The following is a 19,352-nucleotide window of genomic DNA, read 5'->3' on the forward strand; positions in this document are numbered from 1 at the left end:
AACTGTGTTTTATCATACTGTTGTTTTAAATGTTATTTTGATTGCTTGTTCTTTTAATTCTTATTGTCTGTAATGTGGACATCGTAGGGTCATTTGATTTAACCACAACTGTGGATAGAAATTGAAGAAATAAAAATAAGGTCACTCTTGAAGTAGATAAGTGATAGTATTGATTATGCCGAAAATAAATGTGAAAGCGGGAAAGCCTTAATTCACATACAGGACAGCAGCAGCTCTTCCCGTTGAACTATCAGGCGGAAGAGTTCCCGGTCAAGCTTCACTCTGATATTTCTTGGAGAGTTCAAACCTCCCTCCCCCACCCCCTTTTTTTGTGGATTCGCTTTATGGCAAAGGATTATCAGACCTCTCCGTCCATTCAGCACCCGAGGACTCCACTATCTAGCGACGCGCCAATCGGTGAGTCTATCGGGGTAGGAATGTGGAGAGGGAAATTCTTTCGGATTCGAGCCAGGGCTGCTGCCTCGGCGCTTCCAAGGGTCCAGCTTGCCGGCAGCCTCCCGCCTGAGCGCGTCTTCTTGGCCCTGCCTTTTCCCCGTCTGCCGGCAGAGGTCGACCCTGCTTCTCCGGGACCGCGCTGGCTCCGAAACGGAGCGGCGGGAGCTCTTGACATCACATCCAAGCTCCTCCTGCGCACGACCCCTTCCAGCTCTTCAACTCCCCCCTTTCTCTCCCCAAACAAAACATTTCCGCTGGCGAGAGTCGGCCGTAAACCTAGCCGGGCAGGGCTGGGGAGGAATGGGAGAGGTCAAGAGCAGAAGCCGACTCCACGCCGCCGGAGCAGCGCGCGAAGCCCGTCTCCTCGGGGCTTTTCTTTCGGCTGGCAGGAGGAGGCAGAAGCCGCTTCGGCCGCTCTCTTCCAGAAGCCCCGCCGGGACCGAAAAGGCGCCCTTTTGGCCAGGCGCGCCAGCCGAAGCCTCCCGTCTCCCCTGAGCTGCCGACGGCTGCAGAGGCTTGAGGCGAGGCGAGGCGGGCCAAGGCTGAGGTGGGGGGGCGCTCCGCTTGGATTCGCGCCGCAGGGCGAAATGCCAGCCTTCGGGTTGCAAAGGTGAGAGCCGCTCGCCCACCTTGGCTCGGCTTCGCGCGGAGCGGCGGGTCCCCACGCGCCTCCCCTCGCGCGCGCTCGCTCGCCCCCATGCAGACGCGCGCACGGGGGGGCGAGCAGGAGCCGCCGAAGATGGCAATGTCTGTGATACAAGCGTGCCGCAGCCTGGCTCTTTCAACATGGCTGCTTTCCTTTTGTTTCGTGCATCTGCTCTGCCTGGATTTCACCGTGGCCGAAAAAGAAGAATGGTACACGGCCTTCGTGAACATCACTTATCCAGATCCCGGCGTCGGCGCCGGCGCCGGCAGTGAGCTGCGTAGCGAAAAAACGGAGTGTGGCCGCTACGGGGAACATTCGCCCAAAAACGAGGTCTGGGGGCAGGTGGTGATGACCTCGGCGACCGCTGACAGGCAAGCTTGCGACCCCAACGCTAGGTTCGCCGTGCCGGGCCCCGGCAAGCTCTGGATCGCCCTTGTCCCTATAGGGAATTGTAGTTGCAAGGAGAAGATTCGGCACGCCGCCTCCCAAAACGCCTCAGCCGTGGTCATCTACAACTTCGGCTCCAGCAACACCAACGAGACGTTTACGATGCCCCCCTCAGGTGAGTGGGAGGCACAACCTTCCCCCACTCCCCACCCCCCGGCCGTTCGTCTGCACGTCTCTGTTGGAGGATTTCACTTCTGGACTCGGTTAGGCTGCCAAATAGCCAAAGAGGTTATTAATAGCCCAGGCTTAGCTCGGGGTAACATCCCGAGGTCTGTCTATGCGCCTGTCTTATTACCAGGCAAGATCTAGTGACCCTCTTCGTTGTTATCTTGAACAGTGGAGCAGTGAAAGTGGGACGCCTTGACCAGGGAAGGGGTTGGGTTGAGTGACAGCAGATGCAAGGAGGCTTTTCAATGGACAAAAACCACCAAGGGAGGGCAAGGTCAGGTGGGGCAAGGGAAGAGGTCAGTGGTCGCACAGTAGGCTAGTGTGTCGCACAAGATGCTAACACTTAGCTAACCAAAGCTTGGTTAACTGACTTTGCACAATGCAATGAACCATCATGTTCATTCATAAATATTGGTGGGATAGCACAGCATACTGAATCACAAGGTAGCCATACACATTTTAGCTGAATGTGTTGGACAAACCTTGTAAATGTCCTTGGTTTATGGCTCCCTAGCTTGTATAAAACCAGATAATATATTTTAACCAATCACTGCTTATTAAACATCCCTAGGATGTGAACACAGCCTTGAAAAATTGTTGAAGAGACATCAGAAGCTTATCAGGAGTAGTTTGAACAGGAAGTAGAAGATTGCTGCAAGTAGGAGCTTTGATGGAATATAGTGCACTTTATAATGGAGTAGAGGGAAAATACATCAAGGTTAAGATAGAGTACCTGTTGGAATAATGTTGGCAAAGCTGAAGAATCCTTCACTGTTTTATCCCATTGTTTTCAACCTTCCTTTCAAAAATTTAGTCAGTTGGTCTATAATCAGTAAGCTGATCACTAGGATTATTGTGCTAAATTCTTCTTTTTAGGTTGTTAAAGTATTTCCCAGCAACACAGAGTTGTAAATCTTAGTTGCAGAGACCAATAAGGAGTAGTTGTGTTGACTGATACTGTGCTTTTTGATGCAACATGGAAAGTTTGAAAGTTCTGGGCCACTTCCTGAGTTCATGGGTTTGTGGTTTCTATGCTGAGTAGCAATAGTGTAAGCAGTTTTAGTGGCTTCTTTGGCTTCTGTTACTGTAGTTGAGAAGCAGCTGTGCTATGCCAGGAATGCAATTAGATTAATTACTGCTGCAAGATTTTACTTGGGAATTGCAATCTTAATATAATACCTGTGATTCAAGGCCACAATAATTTATCTAATTTCATATTTTATATATATATATACAAACACACACACAGTATATATTTCCCATAAAATGTCTGCATATATAGTGTAAGCCTTTGTGTTATTTATCACAACACAACATTGAAGTTATGTGATAATGCTTCTGGACATAGTCTAGTTTGCCATACTGTTAGAAAATATTACAAAATAGCTTCAAATTTAAAAGTTAGGTAAGTCTTAAAAGGTCCATGCTATGTATTTACTTTAATACTGTCCTTTGGACAAATTGGAGCTTACTCATATACCCAGATAACACCTGTGACTGCTTCTTCAGGGACTCTGTCCTAGTGAGCTAAGAACATTTTGTTTTTTTATAATTTCCAAAATAACTTTCTATTCACAGTTATATGCCATTTTAAGATATTTCTGTATCCTATTTTCTTGCCAAACCCATTTCATATTTGTTTGCAAAATAAGAGTAAATATGAAGTTTCTTCAACAATGAAATAAAAAGGTACTCAGTAAAGTAACCTTCCACAGTGTTGAAGTTATTCTTCAAATCGGAGAAATCTATTAGACAATATTACATTTTTTCTTTTAAAACAGAAAATTATACATATATAGATCTCATTGGATTTATTTCCATCTAAATGACTTCAAAGGTAGGTAATAAAGTTTCCTGCATTACAAGAATTACTGTACAGGCAACATGAAAGTATTTTGTTGATTCAGTCTCCTGTTTTCCTTAGAAATTCAAACTGCATGTTTTAGATAAGAAAATTGGGAAGCACTGTATTTTTTTTTAAACTAAACAAGTGGCTTTTATGCTTTCTAGGCATAACTGAAACTTTCTTTATAACAGCAATATATTTTTATATTATAATTTCAATAACTCTAATAGAACAAATAACAGAATGCTACATCGTTCCTTTAAATTCATCTCTACCATTTACACTTTGATTGCTTTAAGAAGAAATGTGACAAATTTTTAGACACTAAAACCTGGTTTAGTTCATTGATTTTAGATTGTAAATAAAATATTTTGACAGATACTTAAATAGGAAACCATGTGTGCTGGGAATATGTAACAAAAAATACAGGTTTAAAAGTTAAAATGATATGTTTTTTCCATATAATTTCATATAACTTGTGTTGCAAGAAATATTTCACCATTTCTCTTAATAGCGAGCTGCCACAAACTGCCATTCAGTATTCACAGCTTTTTTGGTTGCTTATTTTTAAGTACTGAAGTTAATCTGTCATAATTTTATGGACATATGCAAATATATTTAGGAGTAGTTCTCTGCTTTAAAAAAAGGATAATTAATTCAGTGACCTTCACTATAATCCTGTAGTACAGATGATATTACATTCGTATTGTGTATTTTAGAACAGACAAGTCAGCATTACTTAGAACAGGGGTCTCCAACCTTGGCAACTTTAAGACTTGTGGACTTCAACTCCCAGAATTCCTCAGCCAGCAAAGCTGACTTAGAATCCAAAAGAGCACAAGTAGAATTCGGCAAGTATAAATCCTATACTCCGTAAGTCCTCCTGTCTGTTTCTGAAAGGCTTTCACATGATTTAGTCCAGTCTAAAGAGCTGCAGTAGTTGGAAAGGATTTTGAAGTTGTAAACATCCTAAGAGCAGGAATTATCACAAGTATCCCAGAATTACTCTGGAACTGTATAAAACATGATCATCTTCACAGACTTGTGAATTTATTCATGGCTTGAAGAAGACTTTATGTTATTGGCAGGATCAGTCACCAATATAACAATTGCACAAGCTGAGAAAACTACATTAATCTACTTAAATTCAAATGCATTATAGCAGTGTTGTTCCTTTGAGGAAAAGTCCTATTAGTTACATGATACTGTCTATCCTGGACAATTAAAGATGTTACAACAGAATATCAGTGGGCTTGTTATGTGCAAGATGCTTAACCTGCATGGATGTGATGGAGAAAACTAGATAAGTATCAGGCTTGAGATATTTAAACTTATCTCACTTTGCTGCAGCCCTAGTGAAATTTGCTGCCTTAAATGCTGTTGCCTATAAGAGGAAAGCTGCCATTGATAATCAAAGTGCATTCCTAGAGAAATTAGTTTGAGATCGCGGGAGGGAGGGAGGGAGGCAGAGAGAAAGAGAGAGAGAGAGAGAGACCTTCTAGGCAAAGGCTCCGTTGCCCTTGCTTGCTGAGCTATGCTATAGATCAGGGGTCTCCAACCTTGGGCCCTTGAAGCCTGGCGGACTTCGACTTCAAGGGCCCAAGGTTGGAGACCCCTGCTATAGATTATTAGTGATGTCTGATTTGCTAGCCACAGCTTATGGTTAACTTTCCTGTATGAGTCAGGCAATTATGGTTTATACAACAAGTATGGTTAATACAAAAGCTAAATATACTGATAAAGCCACATTCTGAAGTTCCTTGTCACTTTCATCTTGATTGTAAACTTTCTTTTAGTCTTGAAGCAAAGCTGATTGTCATTGTGCCTATTTTACTGCACCCATATCCTAATTCCTTCCTTTTTTTAAAAAATAGAGCTTATATCAGTGTCACTTGAATTGCTTTCAAAAAACACAGACAGCATTTTGTGCCATTCCTAGTATTGTCTGCTTTTGGCATTTCGTTGATTATACCAATTCTTATAGCTACTAGCGCTGACATAATATATTGCAGACTTATTCTCATATGGAAAGCATTACAGTGGAATGTTCTTCCACATTTTTCCCATATCTGCCAATGACTCCCCAGATAAAAACAATAATGCTGTCTCTGAAAATGTCTAGTTGTGTTGTGTGGCATATTTGTGTATGGGAAAAGAAATATATTCACAGAGTTGAATACTTTGGTCAGTTAACTTTGAATAGCAGAGCAGGCAAATGCATAATGCCAAATAAAAAAAAAATCTTAAGCCTTTCGCATGGATAATGCTATATTTGTGTATCTTTTTACAGATCACTTCTTATATAGCCCTGAAGTTGATAGCTGTTAAAACTTGTGAGTTACCTAGCTTCATCATCCTACAGGATTCCACATCATCTTGATATGGAAGGATTTGTTAGCTTCAGTGAACCTGGGAGTCATGCTGCCAGAAGCTTCCAGTAGTGCTATTTTTCCTGGCAAGGGAGAGGTATAGCTAAAATAATCCACAGTAAAGGTGCAAAATGTTTTTTTTTTTTTTGGAAAATCAGAGAAATCACAGGATAATTTACAGCTATGATAAGAGTATTTGAATAATCATGGAAGAAATCCACAGTAAGAAAAGCAAATGGAATTGAAAAAAGAAGGAAATTCTTTACAAATGAGGTGAAAAGAATAACATTGGCAGAGAAAGAGCATATTTAGAAACTGACTGCACTTAAAAGTGAAATAGTGTAAATAACAGACCAACTGTCAAATACCTGGTGCAACTGAAATGCCCAAAGAACTGATTAAACCTGCAGGAGAAATGCAGATCTGAGTCAGCAGTAAGGTGTAAGACTGTATGGTCCAGACATTGGAAATGATTAGGGAGTAGGGTTAAATGAAAAAAGGCTGACACCAGAGATTGTAATTGACTAAACTATTCTAATGTCTCATGCAAGCAAGCTTTTGATTCAGATAAATTTGAGCCATTCATGGGAAGAAACCAGTGGTGGTATTCGACCGGTTCTGCCTGGTTCTGGAGAGCCGGTAGCGGCGATGAGCAGTGGAGACTGAACCGGTTCTCTTCGCTTCTCTGTGTTTGGCCCACCTGCCCGCCCGGGCTCCCATACTCACTTTTATGGCCAGAATTCAAAGCGCAGCTGCTTTGTGTGGCGCAGAACAGCGCCGCGCGGCAGCTGCAGCAGCAACCAGCATCGTGCAGGCTTGCAGGAAGCAAGTTAGAATGCCTCTGCGCCTGCGGAAAGTGCGTGTTTGGCGTGCACATGTACGCAAAGTGTGCATGTGCGCAAAGCGCGGCCACCAAGCCACGCCCACCGAACCGGTGGCAACTTTATTTGAATACCACCACTGGAAGAAACATTCCATACGTACAGTCTGGTTTCAAAAAAGAGACGTGTGATCAGATAGTTAATGTAAGGTGAAAGAAATGAAGAAAACAAAACAGAAACATTTTGTATATTTATTTTTTATTGAAAAAAAGGCTTTTGATTGTATAGATTATGCCATAAAATAGATTATCTATGGCACTGATAAATTGTCAAAGCACAGCTGTAGTTTTCCAGAGAATCTTTACAATAAAGAATTCCTTTATGAATTAAAATTACAGAAAGGGAGTAAAATAAGACTGCCTGTTTCCTGTTTTATATGCCACATATATCATAAGAATGACAGAATTGGAAGAGCCAGAAGTAAAATACAGATCCAGATCATTAACAGTGTGCTAATGTTAAATATTAGGGAGATGCTAGGTTGAGTGGTGTGATGGCTAATAATGAATGACTACAATTCTGTTGCTTATAAATTTGGTTGCATTCTCCATTTTTAAAAAAAATCATTTATGACAGCAAGAGGACCAGGATTACCATTCCTAAGCAATGCTGTCATAATGCAAAACATCACATAATTACATTGCTTTGCTGATGACAATCCTGAAAGTCCAGTTGCTGTCATAATCCAAAGATGTGTGAATCATTAAGTGAGAAGCGGTGGGAATCCTAGGTGAGGTAGTGCAGCATGGGTGCTATGGAGGAGTGTGTGCTGCAGGGAAGGTCCAGGGTGCAGTGGCCATTTGAGTTGAGGGAGACAAGGGAAGGCTTGGGAGGTTTGGCATAGGATGTGCAAGATGGCAGGAAGGCCAGGGAAGCAGCATGATGTGAGCACAGGTTGGCTGAGAGGTGGATTGCAGGAAGGCCAGGGGATGGATGGCAGGCAGGGCAAGATGAATAGCGCAGGAAGTGAAGGAGACTTACCACAGCAACTTGCAAGATTTCCTGCTGGCTTCCCCATTGACTTTCTTTGTAGATAGCTGGCAGGGAAGGTGGCAAATAGCATCTGTGGGAAACTGCAACCATTGTAAGTGCCAAATTGTGATCCCATGATTGCAGGGGCACTGCAATGGCTAGAACTTTGAGGTCTGGTCATAATTGGCCAACAGTATCGACAGTATCCAGTCTGTTCAAATGAGCAACAACAAATGACTCGACAGTTTCCCAGGATCCTGACAATTATTGGCTGTGTCATATAAACAGCATTCCTATTTGGGATGAAACAGAGGTTTTCTTGGGCTGAATACTCATAGTGTGCTTAGGGTTCTTTTAGTCAGCTTGTCAACATTGTTGTCATTTTTACCTATAGGACAAGGAAATGAACTTTCTTCTGCTAATCATTTATAAGTATAGAAATCGGGGTTCAGGGCATCATTTCAAACCATTCTGCAATATTATGAAAGATTTAAATTACAGAGAACCATGCAATTTACTTTGCCTAAAGAAACTTTAGGTTTAAAGCCCCCATTTATATTTCCAATATTGGCATCTGCTATGTTTAGTTCAGATACAGTTGAGCGCTATCCAGGTTTTCCTTGAGAAATCAAGCCAAAGGAATGTTGCACTAGATCAGACACTAAATTAAACTGATCTGGATTAAAAGTTGCCCATTCCTGGTACCACGCTATCTCTGACTAATTGCTATCAGAGACAATTGCTCTCTCTCTCTCTCTCTCTCTCTCTCTCTCTCTCTCTCTCACACACACACACACACACACACACACACAAAGAATCAGGTAAAGCATATATTTCAGCCAGATCTATAGATAAAATGGATTCATGAGAAAAGCAGTGTGCCTACATTTGCAGTGGTGAAATGTGTGAGGCAATTGTAAAAATAAAGAGGTGAAAATAATGGAAACATTGAAGTGAAAAAGAAGAGGTTACTCATTGAAATAAGTACATTCTTGACCTTTTCCTTATATTACATCCATTCAGGTAAATTTTCTAGGCTCATTGAAGTTTTTGTTTCACTGTTATTGAATGGAGAACACATCTCTCTAAAGTTTTTGGTTGCTTGCACATTCCCTTTCTTTGTGGTTGGAGAAGACTTTCTATTTTCTCATCTTGTTTCTTCTTCTCCATATATAGCTTTGAACTCTCTGGCACAGAAGATTTTTTATATTGCATTCTGTATGGCAAATAATACATTCCTGCTGGTAACTAAGAAAAAAACATTTTTCAGTAAAAAGAAAAAGTACTACTGGGCAGAAAGAATAACAGTGCTATTTCTGAAATTATTCTTCTGTAAGCTGTTTTCTCTTCTCCCCTCTCTCTCCTCTCCTCTCCTCTGAGGTTGTAATACACAATCCCAACAGTTAACTGTATTAGTAAGTAGAGGAAAATACATACTTTTCTGTACCCCTTACCTAGTGGTGGGATTCAAATAATTTAACAACCAGTTCTCTGCCCTAATGATTTCTTCTAACAACCAGTTCACCAAACTGCTCAGAAAGTTAACAACCAGTTCTCCCAAAGTGGTGCAAACTGACTGAATCCCACCACTGCTATACCAGGGGTCCCCAAACATGGCAACTTTAAAACTTGTGGACTTCAACTCCCAGCTATACACTGGCTGGAGAATTCTGGAAGTTGAAGTCCACAAGTCTTAAAGTTGCCAAGTTTGGAGACCTCTGCCTTACACCAATGTATATTTCATCTAATATATACAGGAACAAAACTGATATTTTAAAAAATTGGCAGGGAATTTTATTTTTCTTTTGAATGTAGGACCTGGCAAAAGCAAAGATTTGTCAAACATCATAATTAAGGGGTACTAATTCTGCATACCTCATTTTCAAAGTAGTAAACACAGTTTGCATTAGTGATGCATTAAGGTGTCTGGAATTACATAGGGATGTTATTTTTTAAAAATAAAAATACATAAAAGGTTCATACTTTGTTAGGCTGCTTCACTTGACATGAGCTTAAACATTGTAAACACACTGATGCCATTTCAGCACTTCCCAAAGAGTTTGGTATCATTGTAACTATAGTTAGACTTATACTGATCAATAAATACCTCTTTGCTGGTGCAGAGTTTAACGGAAGTGACCTGGAAATATGCCAGCACTGTATTTAAGCAAAGGGGGCTGAAAAATTCTTTAAGTTGGGAAATAAGATAATATTTGGATGTGACTTAAACAAATACCTTCCTAATTCATGAAGGGTAAGAGGGAGAAGGATGTGCAGCACAATCAGATTTTCAAGATTCTATTTTTATAGCCTACCTCGGTAAAAGTATAATTTTGGTCTTTCTGTGGAGTTGAATATTTTGATCTGGTTTATCCAGAGGGGCAGATACTATTTACTACATTTCTTCAAGTGGGATAAAACTATCTGGAGAACAGAACATAATTATGATTCAGCTTCTGCTGTTACTTAACCTAGAATAACTTATATTACTCCATGATCTGGAAATAAGATAGGAGATATTGGCACTTTCTTTTCCAGAATTCTCAGACTGCAAAGCACACTTTGAGAAACAAACAAACAAACAAAAAACCCTGCATATAAGTAGATACGATTTGTTCATTTTATTTATCACAGGAATTTTTGATATCTTGCTGCACGGAATGTAGCATAATTAATTCACTACAAGAAAAGGTTAATGACTAGCACATAATCATCCAATGATTATCATGACTGTTGGCAATCTGAACCTAGGATTAGGATGATAGTGATTGTGCAAATTTATCAACTTGTCATAATTTGATATTTGATTTTGATTTTTCACATTTGTGTATCTAGGTATGTTTATAGTCATAGGTTATGGTTTTATAAAAAGGGTGAATCCATCACCGTGACATATTCAAGAAACATTGGCTAAAAAATAATGGGTATGTGTACAATATGCAAACCTAGCCATTTTAACCACTATACGTATAATCTATATTTCTCTTTGCCACTAATGTGTTTTATGCGTGTAGAATTCCTGAATTTGTACATTTAGTAGAAGTATAGACTCACAGAATGACAGGGTGGCTAGTATTTCCAGAATCTGGAAAACCAAACTTCTTTGCATTACTTGGTGAGGCTTCCTAAATTGAAACTCTGGTTTGCCAGCTGTTTTCTTAAACTCTCCTTAAAAACCAACATAGAGGAAATTGTTGGATTTTCAAGCTCTAATAAAAGAGTATTTTTAAAGATTATGTTTTCATGGAAAAAGAATGAAATGTATTAAAAGCCCAGAAAAATACTAAGTAAAGTTAAAAATATTCAGGGGTAGAGGTTTAATTCCAATGCCATTCATTTTGTGGTAGAATTTTTCAGCCCACATAATATATAAACATCACAATTGCAGGAAATGTTATCCATCTCCTTCTTGTGTCTCATTTTGCTTGTAAACAATGTTATACTGTATGAAAATATGAACATACGTAGCATTTTGGAGGAAAATGTACTAAATGCAGTTGTTTATATAGTACAAGCAAATCTTGTTATATTCTCCCTTTGATTATATGGACCCACATATTTCTTGAGGGTAAAGCAGCTGAAAGTTTTTTGTACCCATTTCAGTTTATTATTTGTTTAGCACAATGCTGTCATTCCTATGTGGCAGCAGCATTCAAGTAGTTTAACTAGATGTTTGAAAAAGTAACTAGAATTTAATTCTAGTTTTCTTGAATTACAAAACATGTGTTATCACCTGTGCTATGGTCTTCTACATGCAAACTGAATTGTATAGTATAACCAACTTGATCCATAAGGTGCCTGGAATGAATCAAGTTGATGGGTGCATATATCCTAGGAGGTTGGTAGTAGCTGCAAAGCAAATGTGATCTGATCAGGACAATGGACTAATATTGATGTTCTGCACTTTCAGATCACAAATTAGTCATTATGAAATGAACACTAGATTCAGAGTGTGGTTTCATATGAGTCAGATCAGGCTATCTTGGGACAAGTCTATGGTTGCCATGGCAGTCATGAATTCCAACACCTACCTGTATTCAGTGATAGTAATTGAAGTCCTCCTCAATATGCATAATGAAGATTCTTTTTTATCATTGGCCCAGCAATGAGGTCAAGTCTGGGAAGGGATGTACCTGGATAGTTGGGAGATGGTATGCAGCAAACCAGGTTATTCCCAGCATCACTGGCATAGTGGTTAGAATGCAGTATTGTAGGCAAACTCTGCTCATAGCTTGGAGTTCGATCCTGACTGGCTCCAGGTTGACTCAGCCTTCCATCCTTCTGAGGTCAATAAAATGAGGACCCAGATTGTTGGGGGCTATATGCTAACATTGTAAACAGTCCAGGAGTCCTGTAAAGCACGATTGGGGCAGTATATAAATCTAAGTGCTAATTGCTAATTGCTATTGGTGTATCACATGAATTCCAGTTAGCAGATTTTGGACAGAGGAATCCCTATCCCTCCATCCTTGGCCTATATAAGTGTTGGTGAAAGAGTCAACATCTATTTGCTCTTCCACCTTTAGAATGTACAGGAGCAAGGAATTATTACAGATGGGCTTAGCATTCAATGTTTCCTGTACGAATTTAAGGTGTCCAATGATCCAGCATATAGGACCTTAGATTGGGACTAGTAGAAAAGATCAAATCTCCCAGAATATCCTTTACAAAAAATGTAAACCTCCTGCAAACTCCCTCTATTCTTCTCACTGTCTCTTCATTCTCCAGACATCCAAAAGCATTAGCAACTCTAGCCCTCACCTACATCTGTCTGCATTTGTAAGTCTTATAAATGTAACTCACCAGTCCACCTGCTGTTTAGGCAGGACTATTCCAACAGAATAGACTGAGTCAGCACCTGTCAGTTTAAACATTTTCACTAGGCTGTCTCCCCTCCCTAAGTCTGTTCTCTTGTCATTCTTTCTTTTTCTTCCTCATTTCACCAAACATAAGGCAGCCTTTTTTTAACTGCCCTGTCCAGCTTTATTTACAGAAATGTTCTCTGTGTTGTTCTTCAAAACTCCAGTCATTTTACTGCTTATCATCAGTAGTTCTAAAACCCATATTTTACCACCAACTATGTACTCTGCTGTCATGATAGTAGAAAAAAATTACATAATCTTAGCCTCAGCAAAATTACTGAATCTTTTAAAAATGATTCTACAATACTATTTTCACCAACAGAGTAGTCATGGTAGGGGATAATAACAATAAAGGGCATCCTAGTGGAATTTGAACTATGTCTCCCATTGTAGCAATCTTCACTAGACTAATGTCTTCCAAATGTGCTGGGCTTCAATTCCCACTTCACCAGTTAGTATTACTGAAAGTGTTGACCTTGATTGCTAAAGGAGTTGGTTCAACACCCATTGATGGTGCTAGGTTGGAAAAGGCTATGTTATTATGTTAGACTGTTAGTTCTAATCTTCTTAACCTATCATTGCTGTCAAGCTAATTCTATGATATAGGTTTATTGATTTATATTTCATGCGTGTAAAAATAACCTAGAGATTTAGTTAATTGTTGCAATGTTTTATTGTGGGTCAAAGTCACTGTGGAATTGACCAACTGTGTGTTTTGGGCTGAGAATCATTGGCCCAAAGTCATTTAGCTGGCTTGCATCCCTAAGAGGGGGACTAGAGCTCACAGTTTCCTGATTTCAAGCCTGGTGCCTTAACTACTAGACCAGGGCCATCAAACTCACAGCCGAGGCTCGATGTGTCATGTGCTGGCCATGCCCACATCCAGTTTAGCGAAGGAGGAAAAGTTGTGATACGTCACGTGTCGATGCCGTGACAACGTGAGTTTGACATCCCTGTACTAAACCAAAGAATCATGCACAGTAGTGATAGGACTATATTTTAATGTTGAAGTATTGTATTCAAACCAAGGGTAGTCTTAAATTTAAACATTTAAACAAATTTTCTTCCATAGTGGAGTTCCATGACAAATCTTGTGGTATACAATGCCCTTAGCATATGATTTTTTCCCTCTAGAAGTAACAGTGAACATGTAGTTGATTAAAAGCAGATACATGAATGTGGTCACAAAGCACAAAGAAACAAAGAGCCTTTGTTTGCAAAAGCAAGAAAAAGGACTGAGTAATGAATTACAAGGAATGGGTCTAATCAGGTGTTCATTTGATTTAGCTTTTCCCCTTTCTTGCTGCCTGTCTACCATGCCTATGAGCTAGCCTAAAAGAATTTCAAATGCCTTCTCCACATTCCAATACCTTTTGCATGGTCATGCTAAACAAAGACAATATTCAGTCTTGTCAAGGTGCTTTCCTTCTTTTTCATTTCATATTGTAGATTATTTGGCTTCTGAAGTTCACAATGCATTGATATTTAAAAAGTTCATTAATTTATGATAATGGAGTATTATACATACCTCAGTGCTTTTATATCACTTCAAAGCATCTATATCACTTCTCTATTAGCAAAAGTTGTTACTAAGAAAAGAGCATTGTAGACCTTATCATGTATCTCACAACTACAAGCCAACTGTATTAACACAGTATGCCTAGGCCTGTACAGCACTTCAGATTCAATTTCCAAATGGTCACTTGAAGGAATATAAACACAGCACCTTGAAGCAGCCAACTAGAACTTAGCTAGTTCCATCCTGGAATTTTATAGAAAATTTTCAAAATCACAGTTGCTTAAACTTCAGCCAGACTAAACCAAACAGTCAAATTGGTGCTCAAGGTTAGATGCAAATAGCCAAAATATTGGCTGGTGATCAGCAGTGTCTAAAAAGCACATATTGAAAGCCAACATGTTTGAATCCTGGGTACTTTTATAAGACTATTAAAACTCTTCTGCTAATTCTGGTACTGTGTAGTGTTTCAGGTGTTGGGCTGACATTAGAGACACTCAAATTCTAATCTATTGGCAGCCGTAGGAGTTCCCTAGGTGACTTCAAAGCTAAGCCTACCTCACAGGATAACTGTTGGGTATATAACTAGGAGACGATGAGTGCATACCCTGCCTTAAACTCTTGACCAAAAGACAGGACATAAAACTAACAAATCATTTAGATCTGCATATACACACAAATCAAATATTACAATGTTTATATTAAAATATTATAAGGAAAAAGTCTCATTAAAACAGAGTATATTTGCCATGTTTGTGAATCCTACTGATTGCAAAGAGGAACCAATTGTTTTTTAATACCATCCTTTCATAACCTAATGCAGTCTCCTTTAACTTGATGCTCTACAGATGTGTTGGCAGGCTGTCCCTAGAGTGGGAATACCATAAGTTACAACACAGAGAGAGTACATTGGGTCAGAAAAGACTGGTTTAACATAAATGTAAAAATGTAAATTTCACGATTACTAACACCCCACTAGTATAAGATCCTTCCAAACTTATTTTTTCCTAACTTTTGAGATAATGTGAGATAGTATGGCTAGGGCTGCTAAGATTTCTGGGGGGATGTTACATTTTGTTTTTAATGCAGTATCAAATCAATAGAATAAGTATACAGGCATGCATGCATACATACATATACACACACATTCACACACACATATACAGTGTGTGTCTACTCTACACTATGTTATTCTTAATCTTTAATAATATAAAATCATATCAAGATAATTTAAGTATTATGATTTTTGTGTTGTGTGCTTTCAAGTCAGTCTTGATTCCTGGCAACCATGCCTGGACTAGTACATGTAGGTTTCTTGGCGAGTATTAAAACAGAAGGTGAGGACAATTGCAAACAGAAAAAGTCCAAATAAGTTTACAATATTGCTCAAAAGTCTTATTTCTTGCACTTTGGTAAACGCAAACACCTCTTCTGATGTTGTCAGTTAATAGATATCAAGTCATTTTACAAATTGTTCTGAATATTTTTGTCACATACTCTCTCAGGATTAGTGATCCACATAATTCTTGCTGACATTTTGGCATATTGGCAAAAAAATCAGAAAATAAAATACAAGCTGAATAGTCAAGATCTTGTTGATGACCCAAGCTCTGTAAAGGACCTTGGAATACTCACCTCTAATGATCTAAGTGCTAGAGCCCACTGCAACTACATAGCCAAAAAGGCATTAAGAGTTGTTAACCTAATCCTACGTAGCTTTTTCTCTGGTAATATCACACTACTAACCAGAGCATACAAAACATTTGCTAGACCAATACTCGAATACAGTTCATCAGTCTGGAACCCACATTACGTATCTGATATTAGCACAATTGAGAAAGTCCAGAAATATTTCACAAGAAGAGTTCTCCACTCCTCTACTCGTTGTAGAATACCTTATGCCACCAGACTTGAAATTCTAGAACTAGAAAACCTTGAATTACGCTGTCTTCGGTCTGATTTAAGCATGGTATATAAAATCATACATTGCAATGTCCTACCTGTCAATGAATACTTCAGCTTCAACCATAACAACACAAGAGCACACAATAGATACAAACTCAAAGTTAACCGCACCAAACCTGATTGCAGGAAATACGACTTCAGCAATAGAGGGGTCAATGTCTGGAATACTCTACCCGACTCTGTAGTTTCTTCCCAAACCCCAAAAACTTTAACCTTAGACTGTCTACTATTGACCTCACCCCTTTCCTAAGAGGTCTGTAGGGGCGTGCATAAGCGCACCAACGTGCCTACCGTCCCTGTCCTATTGTTTCTCTTATTCTTCTTTTATTTTTCTTATATGTACCCATTTCATGTATTCACAACTATGTATACACTTATACTTATTATCTTGTAAACAATTGACAAATCAAATAAATAAATAAATAAATATAAAATCATATCAAGATAATTTAAGTATTATGATTTTTGTGTTGTGTGCTTTCAAGTCAGTCTTGATTCCTGGCAACTGCCTGGACTAGTACATGTAGGTTTCTTAGCGAGTATTAAAACAGAAGGTGAGGACAATTGCAAACAGAAAAAGTCCAAATAAGTTTACAATATTGCTCAAAAGTCTTATTTCTTGCACTTTGGTAAACGCAAACACCTCTTCTGATGTTGTCAGTTAATAGATATCAAGTCATTTTACAAATTGTTCTGAATATTTTTTGTCACATACTCTCTCAGGATTAGTGATCCACATAATTCTTGCTGACATTTTGGCATAATCTGATTTTAAAGAACTGGAGACCTGAGGCATTTGTCTTGAAAGAAGAGCTAATGTAATGGTGAACAACCCTTCCTCTTGCTGGTCACTTAACTTGCCTCCTCAGATTTGCATCCAGACACTTACATTATAGGGTGAACAAAGTGGCTTCCTCAATTGCTCAATTTTATGTGAAATTTCTCTCTATTTCAATTTTGTATTCCAGCTAACTGATTTATATCCTTTGACATTCTGCAGGAGATGCTCCAATGCCCTTTCAACCATGTATTAATAGCCCCTAGTATCATATTTTGTTTCCACTTGTTAAGAGGTTATGTTCATCAGTGTTCATTCTTAGCTGTTCTTCAGTGATAGAATTTTATGTATATTTCCTAGTAAAAGGACTTCTGGAACAGTACCTTTCCACTTTGCTCATAGAATATGTTGGACACAACCTAATTTGCTAGTCAGAGAGAGAGAGCAGTAAATTGTGACAATACTACCACTGAGATGATGGAAACTGTCTAAAAATTATATATTGTTTTGCTGAGGATCCCTAATTTATCTTTTGGGAAAATATTTCTGTTTGACTTTGAATAAGCAATTATGTTTCAGCAACAGTTCTTTGTACTGTGTGTAAGTCAAAAATGGTAACCCATTAAATATTAGAAAACCAAACATAAATGGTTTTATACCAAATTAAAAAAGAATTCCATACAGTCATGACTGATTCTGATATCTAGATAAGCCGTTTGGTGTTTTTGTAACAAAGTTTTGCCATTAAATGCTTCTTAGAACCGAGAAAAAGTGATTGGCCCAGCCCCAAAATCACTCAAATGGTTTTGAACCTAAAGTGGGACTAGATCTCCTGGTTTCTAGCCTAATGCCATAACCAATACACCAATTGGCTGTCAAATCAGACTATGATCTGTCTAACTCAGGTGCAAAATATCAGGAATCCAACCTTTTGATTTAAGTATTCTTGTACTACTGAGCTACGCCTCTCCATTGCTCCTAGGCTTCCCTACTATGACTTGGCAGTAAATCAAAACCTCCTGATGCTTCAGGGATTAAATTATTATTTTAGGTAGACTTGCTAGAAGCCTCATGGTTTCATAGGCTTGGCTTTGTTAAACTCTTTACTGTAGACAAAGATTAATCCATACATAATAGCTCATTGCCCATTGCCTGTGAGTCTATGGGAATGTTACAAGTGTTGGTCAGGGTGTGGTTTTCTCCTTGGCAGATTCTTGATTAGGGTATTGTTTACTGCTTGATTGTCTGGTGATAATCCCTGCTCAATATTGGAAGGGCAGGCTACTCTATAAAAACAGGAAGCAAGCCCACACTTACAAGCACTGATGTTACCTAGTTGGATAATAAAACTTCTGCAAACAATCAAAGTCAAAGAGCAGGAAGGATTCTATAGTTCTACACCTCCCATCCCCCAATAAAAGTAACAGCCATACCATACCATAAGCTTGTCTTTCCATTCATTCTGCTAGAATATTAATTTGTCATCTAAGATATTTTTATGCAGGACTCATATTTTGTCTTCTTGCAGTCATTCTGATTTCACTCTAGTTTCTCTCATGTTTTCCTTCTGTATCCTTTTTCCTGCAACTCTAATTTAGATTTAAAGTTAGAAGAGGTGCTCTCAGATTCCTGATATTTTTTGTCACCATAGAATAATACTAATCTGTTCTTACAATATCAGATAGTTGTTATCACTTTCTGTAAATAATTCTACATTTTTACATTTTTACTTATTTCAAATTAACATATGAACAACAGATTTAAAACATTTTATAAGCCCTTTTTCCAGTGGTTACTTTCACGCATGTTGCATCTTTGAATGACACAGTAACTTTTTCTGTATATTCTTATTTTGTTTCTACCCCTCCATCCATTCATGTCATGTAATAAAATCATTAGTTCCTCTGGATTACAGTATATTTATTCAGAACATTACATAATTGTTGCTAAAACTCATCTCTGGTTCATCTGTCATTACTATTTATTGAAATATACCATGCAGTTGCAGCCAATTCATGAGTTCTCTAATTTGATATGCAGCACAATAATTGAGATACCAGTAATGCATCTTTTCAAATGTGTAAATTAGCCTTTTTCTTGGTATCTTTGTTCACAAGATCTGATAATCTTCTTTACAATATATCCTTCCCCTTTCTCTTGAATTGACAAAAAGGCATCTATTGTCATTTATTTACACATGCTCTTCAGCATTTATTCTTTCCTTCCAAATTACAATTTTCCACAAACCATTTCTGTTACTAGATGGACTTATCAATCTTGGTTTCTGCTGCTTGTTCTTGGGCTTGTTCTGTCAAGACTTTTCATAACTCTTTTTTAAAAACAACAATAATAAAAAGTTGTAGACTATCCTTATACACAGAGGTGGTATTTAGCAGGTTCTGACCAGTTCTGGAGAACCGCTAGCAGAAATTTTCAGTAGTTTGGA

The 19,352-nt window shown here is 38.7% G+C and overlaps 1 protein-coding gene across 1 annotated transcript in view; it reads left to right on the forward strand.

The window, feature by feature from the left end:
- The first annotated feature begins 685 nt into the window (after window positions 1-685).
- The window catches only part of RNF150 (ring finger protein 150), a 65,026-nt gene continuing 46,359 nt past the window's right edge, over window positions 686-19,352 (forward strand). Inside the window, exon 1 of the mRNA XM_026668814.2 lies at window positions 686-1,664. Coding sequence (XP_026524599.1) covers window positions 1,154-1,664 — 511 coding nt within the window. The 5' untranslated portion in view covers window positions 686-1,153. The remainder of the gene's footprint in view (window positions 1,665-19,352) is intronic.

The sequence above is a fragment of the Notechis scutatus genome, chromosome 4 (assembly GCF_049901735.1).
Source record: "Notechis scutatus isolate UNSWTSFEM ecotype Mainland chromosome 4, rNotScu1.2, whole genome shotgun sequence".
NCBI classification, from domain to species: Eukaryota; Metazoa; Chordata; class Lepidosauria; order Squamata; family Elapidae; genus Notechis; species Notechis scutatus.